The sequence below is a fragment of the Primulina tabacum genome, chromosome 17 (genome assembly GCF_025594145.1).
Source record: "Primulina tabacum isolate GXHZ01 chromosome 17, ASM2559414v2, whole genome shotgun sequence".
NCBI lineage: Eukaryota > Viridiplantae > Streptophyta > Magnoliopsida > Lamiales > Gesneriaceae > Primulina > Primulina tabacum.
This window is the reverse complement of record NC_134566.1, coordinates 17,737,671-17,747,585: the sequence shown is the minus strand read 5'-3', so window position 1 is coordinate 17,747,585 and position 9,915 is coordinate 17,737,671. Positions and strand designations below refer to the sequence as shown.

General features: G+C 41.7%; 2 protein-coding genes across 2 annotated transcripts; both read left to right on the top strand.

Moving 5' to 3' along the window:
• Positions 1 to 5,057: 5,057 nt before the first annotated feature.
• On the top strand, positions 5,058 to 5,633 carry LOC142530556 (uncharacterized). The gene has a single exon (XM_075636387.1). It carries the CDS (start codon positions 5,058 to 5,060, stop codon positions 5,631 to 5,633), a length of 576 nt encoding a protein of 191 aa, XP_075492502.1.
• Positions 5,634 to 5,708: 75 nt separating this feature from the next.
• Positions 5,709 to 9,703, top strand: LOC142530555 (uncharacterized). Its single transcript, XM_075636386.1, has 6 exons — positions 5,709 to 5,937; positions 6,110 to 6,219; positions 6,469 to 7,397; positions 7,547 to 7,725; positions 8,260 to 8,625; positions 9,258 to 9,703. The coding sequence occupies exons 1-6, from the start codon at positions 5,709 to 5,711 to the stop codon at positions 9,701 to 9,703; spliced, it is 2,259 nt and encodes a 752-aa protein (XP_075492501.1).
• The last annotated feature ends 212 nt before the right edge of the window (positions 9,704 to 9,915 follow it).

Below are 9,915 nucleotides of genomic sequence, written 5' to 3'. Positions count from 1 at the left end.
TTGGCCTCCTCTCTATGGATTCTGTCCATCAATGTAGCCCGAATGATCAACGCTGAAAAGCGAGCAATGGTTCTTGGTACTACCAAAGTTATCTCTTCTCATTGCAAGTCTAACAACAACGGTCTCTGGATCATAGAACTCAAAGAGGTACTCGACTTACGGCTCAATGCATCCGCTGCAACATTCGCTTTCCTAGGGTGGTAACTAATCGTCAAATCATAATCTTTGACAAGCTCTAACCACCGTCTCTGCCGCATATTGAGTTTTTTCTGAGAAAACAAATACCTTAAACTCTTGTGGTCCGTGAAAATTTCACACTTTTCGCCATATAAATAGTGTCTCCAGATTTTCAAGGAGAATACCACAGCTGCCAGTTCCAGATCATGCGCAGGATAGTTTTTCTCGTAGTCCTTCAACTGACGAGAAGCATAGGCTATAAACTTTCCACGTTGCATCAGCACTGCACCGTGGCCCTTCTTCGACGCATCGGTATAAACAACAAAGTCTTGTGAACCACTGGGCAATGCAAGTACCGGAGCTGTCGTCAACCTATCTTTCAACTCTTGGAATCCACTTTGGCATTCATTGGACCACTCAAACTTCACAGTCTTCCTCGTCAGATTGGTTATCAGCAGAGCAATCTTGGAAAAATCCGAAATAAAACGACGATAATAACCCACAAAACCAAGAAAACTGCGTACCTCTGATACAGTGGTAGGGATAGGCCACTTCTTTATAGCCCCGATTTTTGCTGGATCAACAGCTAAACCATCCTTCGAGACAACATGGCCTAAAAAGAAATCTGCTCCAACCAGAACTCACATTTCTTACACTTAGCATATAGCCTCTTCTCTCTCAACAATTGAAGAACAACTCTGAGGTGCTCTGCATGATGCTCTCTGGTCTTGGAAAAAATCAATATATCATCGATGAAAACAATGACAAAGCTATCCAAATACGGTTTGAACACCCAATTCATAAGATCCATGAAAACTGAAAGAGCATTTGTCAGACCGAATGACATTACAAGAAATTCGTAATGACCATACCTGGTCCGGAACGCCGTCTTAGGGATATCAGACTCCCTAACTTTCAACTAGTAATAGCCAGATCGCAGATCAATCTTTGAAAACACTATAGCCCCCTACACTTGATCAAAAAGGTCGTCTATTCGTGGCAACGGGTATTTATTCTTAATCGTCACTTTGTTGATTTCTCTGTAATCAATGCAAAGCCGCAAAGACCCATCTTTCTTTTTGACGAAAAGAACCGGAGCTCCCCAAGGCGAAGAACTCGGTCGAATAAAACCTTTATCAAATAGATCTTGCAACGGCGTCTTCAATTCTTTCATCTCTGTCAGGGCCATTCTGTACGGAGCTTTAGAAATAGGAACCGTCCCGGGGACTAAATCGATCACAAACTCTACATCTCTGTCCGGCGATAAACCCGGCACATCATCCTCAAATACATCAGGGAACTCTCTCACAACATTAATATCATCAATATTCAAATTCACCATTCTATCCATATCCACAATCGAAGCCAAAAATCCATCACAACCTCTACACAACAACTTTTTAGCCTCAAGACATGAAATAAAAGGAAGGACCAGCGAAGTAACTGCACTAGCGAGCATACCTTCTTTATTTCCATCATCTGAAAATTTCACAGTCTTGGCAACGCAATCAATCACTGCACGGTAAGTTGATAGCCAATCCATACCAAGTATAATATCAAATGCAACCATCGGAATATGATAGGTGCGGTGTTTACGTGTTTTATTGCATTAGTTTGTGTGTGTTTTCATTGTGCATGCGTACATTTCGTTCACATTTTGTTCGTTTTAGAGTAAGCATATGCATTTGATCATTTCTCACTTGTGCGTGACGAATTTGCAGGAAAAATGGCCGGAAAACTAAAATTGGAGCCAAGTGCCAAGCTAAGAAGATAAGGTACAGAAAAGGCGGCGCTCGGGCGGTGAAATTGTACCGCCCGGGCGCAAGAGAAATCACGCAAAGAGTCCAGAGAGTTCGGCGCTCGAGCGGTTGTTTTCTACCGTTCAGGTGCGAGAAGTGATCCAAGAAGAGAAAATTTACAAAAGATGTGGCGCTCAGGCGGTAGAGAACTACCGCCCGGGCGCGAGAAGCCGCATTCCCCAAGTGCTTTACAGAGAGTGTGGCGCTCGAGCGGTAATATTTTACCGCCCGATCGCCATTTATTTTTGGGAAGATTTCTTGTCCGATTCCCTACCTTATTTTGGAGGAGAGGATGATATGGAAAGGGGGGGAGGACGATTTTGACTCACTTAGACATAATTTCAGAGCCGCCAAAAAGCTTTGGAGATATTTCACGCCAGAAGTTGAAGATTTGAAGATTTTTGAGCGTCGTCTTTGCAATTTTCGTCACACCTAGTATTTCTGATATAGTTTCTCTTCTTTAAACTTTGTTTTGTTTAGTTTTACTATGAATTCTAGTAGCTAATTTTATTATTTGTTGGGATTTAAGGGGATCCTACCCCAAAACTTTGATATAATTAATTTACACCTCGATTCTTAATTATACTATTGTGTTTATCGTGTTGTTAGAGCGTAGCTAACTTTAACAAAGTTTTTATATTGCGAGTGAGTTCGAGAGAATAACTTGTGATATGAACGAGTAGTATAATCCGTGGATCTTCAATTTGCATAGATATATGAAATTGGATACGCGTCCATAGTCATAGTCCTGAGGGTCGAAAACTAGGGGATTTCATAAATCGACATGCAATTCACTCTTGATAAATAATTAAAGACATTTAATTACTTCATTGAGCAGAATTAGTTTGGCATAGCTCGAGAGAGTATGTTCAATTGAATAGAAAATCATGTCGGAAGCATATAATCAATATCGATCGAATTTATTTATTAACGAGGGGTAGGTGAACCGAAATTCCCAACAAATTCATTTCTTATTGAATTTTACTCAACCATTTTAGACATTATATTTCATTAATCAATACTTGAATTATTTTATTTGCATGTTTATTTTATTATAGTAGCAATAAAACAATCATTTAAATTTTCGTTGCTAAAGATTTAATAATTGAAAATAATAATTGTCAAATACAGTCTCTAGTGGAACGATACTCGTACTCACGTACATTATACTATTACTTGACATCGTGCACTTGCGATTAATTTTTGAGCAAATAAAACCATATTTTATTGAGGATTCCACAGTGCAAGTTTTGCTCGATCAAGTTTTTGGCGCCGTTGCCGGGGACAGTTAATATACAATTTTATTTTCAATTATTTACTTTAGCATTCTCTATTTTCACTTTGGTTGACACCTTCGATTTTTTTTTCGCAGATACCTCTTTTGTGCATGCCAAGATCTCTAGAGTCTGAACTAGAGACATTCGATCCCGAGATTGAAAGAACATTACGTAGAAGACGACAACAGCAAAGACTAAGAGACATAATGAACAGGAACGAACGTGAAGAGGAGCATCACGAAGATCCATGGATCGAAGAGCCAAGGCGCATACCCATGCTTGAGTATGCGCAACCATCGCTTGATGGAGCACGTCCAAACATAGTGCGACCAACTGTTAGGGCAAACCAGTTTAAGATCAAGCCAGCAATAATTCAAATGATCCAGAACACTGTCCAATTCGGGGGAAATGCGCTAGATGATCTGAACACTCACATCGCCGACTTCTTAGAAATTTGCGATACTTTGAAATTTAATGGAGTTTCAGATGATGCTGTTAGACTACGTTTGTTTCCGTTCTCTTTGCGTGATAAAGCTAAATCTTGGTTGAATTGTTTGCCTGCAGGTTCAATCACAACTTGGGAGGATATGGCCAAGGCATTCCTCTTGATGTACTTTCCTCCATCAAAAACCATGAAGCTGCGAGCGGACATAACCACCTTCTCTCAATTTGAGCAGGAGTCACTCTACGAGGCTTGGGAGTGCTACAAAGACTTATTGCGAAGATGCCCACATCATGAGTTGCCTCTTGGGTTAGTGGTCCAAAATTTTTACTATGGTTTAATTTCATCTAACCGAACCATGATAGATGCTGCGGCATGCGGAAATCTGTTGAGGAAAACGGCCAAAGAGGGGTATGAGTTACTAGAGGAGATGGCTGCTAGCAGCTATCACCCTCAATCTGAAAGGAACACTCAGCGAAGGAATGCAGGAGTACACCAGGTAACTGACTTTTCAGCTGTCACCGCACAATTAGAAGCACTCAACAGGAAAATAGACAGCATGAACGTAAACGGGACAACGATGCGCCTGCAAGAGATATTTTGTGAAAAATGCGGAGGACAGCACTATGTTAAGGACTGTCAAGACAGTGCTCCTTTCTATGTAAATTAGGAGATACCAGTGAACTAAGTGGGAGTCCACAACCGTCCGAGGAATGATCCGTACTCAAACACATACAATCATGGATGGAGGCAACATCCCAACTTCTCATGGGGCGGTCAAAACAGTCAGAATCGACCACAAGGAGGACAATCATATGGGAAACAACCGATGTATAGATCTGATCCTCCTAGAGAAGAGAAGTCCAACCTGGAGCAAATGATGTCTAAGTTTATTTCATCCACTGAAACTAGACTTCAAACCAAGATGCATCAATAAAAGGGCTCGAGAATCAAATTGGACAGTTGGCCAAGATGATAGCGAGTAGAGAGCCGGGCACCTTGCCAAGTAACACAGGAGACAAATCCAAAAGAGCAAGTGAAGGCCATTGAGTTGAAGAGTGGAAAAGTTTTAGAGTCAAGAGAAAAAGAGAAGACTCAAAAATTGGATGAGCATTCTGAAACATCAAAAGGTAAGTCCTCTAACTCGACACCAGCACCCCTGCAAAACCTAAAATTGTTATTCCTCCACCGTTTCCTGCAGCACTGAAAAAAGCAAAACTAGATGCACAATTCGGTAAGTTTCTTGAGGTATTCAAAAAATTTCATATCAATATTCCTTTTGCCGATGCTTTGATGCAAATGCCTAGTTATGCTAAATTTTTGAAAGATATATTGGAAAATAAGAGGAAGTTAGAGGATCACATGACGGTAAATCTTACTGAAAATTGCTCTGCTTTGGTACAAAACAAGATCCCACCGAAACTTAAGGATCCAGGGAGTTTTTCTATTCCTTTCATGATTGGAGATGTTTTTTTCCATAAAGCGTTATGTGATCTTGGTGCAAGTATTAACATGATGCCTCTTTCTGTGTTTAGGAAACTTGGGTTGGGAGAACCTAAGCCAACGCGGATGTCTTTACAACTAGCTGACAGATCATTCAAGTACCCCCGTAGAGTGATTGAGGATGTGCTAGTGAAAGTGGACAAATTTATTTTCCCTGCGGATTTTGTGGTACTTGACATGGAGGAAGACATAGAGATGCCGTTGACTCTTGGGAGACCATTCCTTGCGACTGGCAAGGCCCTGATCGATGTTCAAGAAGGGAAGTTGAGATTGAGAGTGGGCGAGGAAGAGATCACTTTTGATGTTTTTAATGCACTTAAGCACACACTGCACTCTGATAGTTGTTATAGAATTGATGCTGTTGCTGCTCTCGTGTCTAACTATGTGCAGGATGCTCTTGGGGATCCTTTAGAAGCCACCCTCACAACTGAATAAGAGGATGACGACTTGGACGAAGAAAAAGCTGAAATAGTGGCATACTTTAATGCCAACCATCCATGGAGAAGGCCGATGAGGATGAGACTGGAAGATCTTGGAGAGTGCAGAGAGTTGATCCCTCCAAAGTCAAGCATCGAGGAACCACCGACGCTTGAACTCAAACCCTTACCTCCGCACTTAAAGTACTTATACCTAGGTGAAAATAACACTTTGCGTGTCATAATTTCTGCTGCTTTGACAGATGCTATGGAGGAAAAATTGTTGCAAGTTCTCAAAGAGCAAAAGGGCATTCGCCTGGAAGGTGACAGACATCAAGGGAATCAGTCCATCGATATGCATGAATAAAATCTTGCTGGAAGAAAAGAACTCACCTCTCGTGCAACCTCAAAGACGACTAAATCCAAAGATGCAAGAGGTAGTGAAGGCTGAAACTATTAAGCTTCTCGATTCAGGTATTATCTATCCTATCTCAGATAGTGCTTGGGTGAGTCCTGTTCAATGCGTGCCAAAGAAAGGTGGGATTACGGTGATCACTAATGAAAAGAATGAACTTATTTGCACGAGAACTGTTACGGGGTTGAGAGTGTGTATTGACTATAGGAAGTTGAATGGTGCCACCCGTAAGGACCATTTTCACCTTCCCTTTATTGATCAAATGTTGGAGAGATTAGCGGGGCATGAATTTTATTGTTTTCTAGATGGGTATTCGAGGTATAATCAAATCACTATAGCACCTGAGGACCAAGAAAAAACCACTTTCATTTGTCCTTATGGAACTTTTGCCTTTCGCCGTATGCCTTTTGGTCTTTGTAATGAACCTGCTACTTTTCAGCGCTGCATGACTACTATATTCCATGATATGATTGAAACCTTTCTTGAAGTATTTACGGATGACTTTTCTATCTTTGGTGCAACGTTTGATGAGTATTTGCAGAATTTGAGATCCGTGTTGAGAAGGTGCGAGGAGACGAACTTGGTGCTTAATTGGGAAAAGTGCCATTTCATGGTACAAGAGGGAATTGTTTTAGGGCACAAGGTTTCGGAACAAGGAATTGAGGTGGACAAAGCTAAAATTGAAGTCATAAAGAACCTACAGCCACCAGCCTCAGTGAAAGGAGTTAGAAGTTTTCTAGGCCACGCAGGTTTTTATAGGCGGTTTATCAAAGACTTTTCAAAAATTGCCAAACCTCTATCTTCTTTACTCATGAAAGATGTGCCTTTTGATTTCAATGCTGACTGTTTACAGGCGTACGAGGATTTGAAGGGGCGCTTGGTGATGGCTCCTGTCTTGGTGGCACCGGATTGGGATCTGCCCTTCGAGATCATGTACGATGCCAGTGATACTGCGGTGGGGGCTGTGCTTGGCCAGCATCAAAACAAGGTATTTCATACAATTTACTACGCAAGTAAGATCCTTGACGAGGCTCAATTGAATTATGCAACAACTGAAAAAGAATTACTTGCAGTAGTATTTGCGCTTGACAAATTTCATTCGTACCTTTTTTTGTCCAAAGTAATTGTTTACACAGATCACTCGGCATTGAAATATTTACTTGCTAAAAAAGATGCAAAGCCACGCTTACTTCGTTGGATTTTATTATTGCAAGAATTTGATCTAGAAATAAAAGATAAGAAAGGTGTCGAGAATGTAGTAGCAGATCACTTGTCTAGGTTGGAGCTAATTAGTGATGATTGTGTAGATCGAGCTATAAATGATTGGTTTCCTGATGAGCAGCTCTTTGAGGTGAGACACTGTCCTTGGTACGCAAATTTCGCTAACTTTCTTTTCACAGGCACACCACCACCAAATCTATCGTTTCACCAACGAAAGAAATTCTTCTCTGACGTGAAATATTATTTTTGGGAGGAACCATATTTTTTAAGATTTGTGCAGATTTCATGATAAGAAGGTGTGTTGCAGAGGAGGAGTTTGGTCAAATCCTCAACCATTGCCATGACCGTGAGGTAGGTGGTCATTTCGGACCAACAAGGACGGTATCTAAGGTACTTGAATGTGGCTTTTATTGGCCAACCCCTTTTAAAGATGCTCGAGCTTATGTGCTAACCTGTGATAAATGCCAGCGGTCAGGTAACATCTCTAACCGTCATGAAATGCCATTAAATAATATTCTTGAGTGTGAGGTATTTTAAGTATGGGGGATAGATTTCATGGGACCGTTTCCCAGTTCGTTCACGAAAAAATATATATTGGTTGCGGTTGATTATGTGTCTAAGTGGGTAGAGGCAGAAGCGTATGCCACTAATGATGCTCAAGTGGTCCTGAAATTTTTAAAGAAAAATATTTTTAACAGGTTTGGGACACCAAGAGCAATCATTAGTAATGGTGGCACCCATTTTTGCAATAAATTATTTGAAAAACTCTTGAGCAAATACGGTGTCACACACAAGATCTCTACCCCGTATCATCCCCAAACGAGTAGTCAAGTGGAAGTGTCGAACCGAGAGATAAAACGGATTTTGGAGAAAGTTGTAGGTGTCAGTCGGAAAGACTTGTCAGTGAGATTAGATGATGCTCTTTGGGCATATAGGACTGCTTTTAAAACACCTATGGGCACTACACCATATAGGTTGTTGTTTGGTAAAGCATGTCATTTACCTGTAGAGTTGGAGCATCGAGCATACTGGGCCACAAAAGCATTGAACTTTAATTTTACTGACGCAGGTGAACGACGTCTGCTGCAACTGGATCAGTTAGAGGAATGCCGGAACCTTGCATATGATCTTGCACTGTCATACAAGGAGAAAACGAAGAAAGCCCATGACAAGCGGATCATCGAGAGGGAATTCAAGGAAGGTGACAATGTTCTACTCTACAACTCCCGGTTGCGATTGTTTCCTGGAAAATTGAAGTCACAATGGTCTGGACCATTCGTGATTTCTAAAGTATATCCATCGGGAGCCGTGGGACTGCACGATGGGAAGGATGGGACATTCACGGTCAATGCCCAGCGACTGAAGCACTACATGGGTGGCATAATTGAGCCACAACTTGGAATCACCCAGTTCCAAGACAATTCAAACTGAGACCAGCCGACAGTCTAGCTCTCGACTGTAAATTGAGAACTGCTTTTCTTTCCATTCTCTTGCATTTAATTTAATTTTTCTTTCTTGTCAGTATGTTTTATTTTCTTTTGTTTTTTTTTGTATTTCAAAAAAAAAAAAAGTGAATGTCAATTTTCTTGAGAGCTCGGCGCTCGAGCGGTCATTTTTCACCGCTCTAGCGCTACCACTCATTTCGCGAAAAAATTCCAGAGAAATGGGCGCTCGAGCGGTAAAAATTAACCGCTCGAGCGCGCCTGCAGACAAAAATGCAAATCCCCTTTCCCCTTTTCATTCTGCGAAAACTTCTCCAAATCCCTAACTCTACCTCCTCTCATCCTCTTTCGATTTTCTTGTGCAGGCACTAAATCTCCACTCCAAATTCCTGGCAAGGTGGAACAATCTTCATAGGAAACAAGAATCTTCACCACTCCGGTCATCTTCTCTATTCAAGGCACCATCTCCATCAACACCCTCATGGCTCCCAAGAAACAACGAGGTAATCCCGATTCCTCCTCTTCATATTCGTCCTTCGATAGACATCGCTTTGTGAATGAGCAGCACGGGCTCGATTTGAGCATGCTAAGGTTCATAGAAACCCCATTGCTGAAAGGGGATTTTTCCGTCTGTTTGAGGATAGACACGCAGAGACTCTTGGGGCATTAGAGAGACGAGGATGGGTAAAATTTGGTGAGCAACCCAAGGCGGCCGTGGTGTCTGTAGTTAGGGAATTTTATGCTAATGCCAGTGAACAAATTGATGGTAAAGCGTTTGTTAGAGGTCGTCTTGTGACGTTTGATTCATTAACGATTAACGCCCTATTAGAAACGGCCGATGTTGACGACTCCGAATTCGAGGCATTAGTTGTGAACCCTAATTACACGATGATCATCGAGACTTTGTGCCATCCGGGCGCGATGTGGAAACCGTTGGGCGGACCGCCAAGCTGCTTTGACGAGAAATATTTGAAAACGGGAATTGCTCTATGGTATCTGTTTGTGGCCTGAAAGATGATGCCGGTCTCGCATAAGAGCAAGGTGCAAAAAGAGCGGGCGGTGCTCCTGTTTGCTTTGACTGCTGGATACAACATAAATGTGGGCAAACTCATACATTCTCATATCATAATGAGCATAAATATTAGCCACATCGGCCTCTTCTTTCCTACCATCATTTCCGAGTTGTGTGCCCAGGCGGGAGTTGTATTCCGTGATGATGAGGA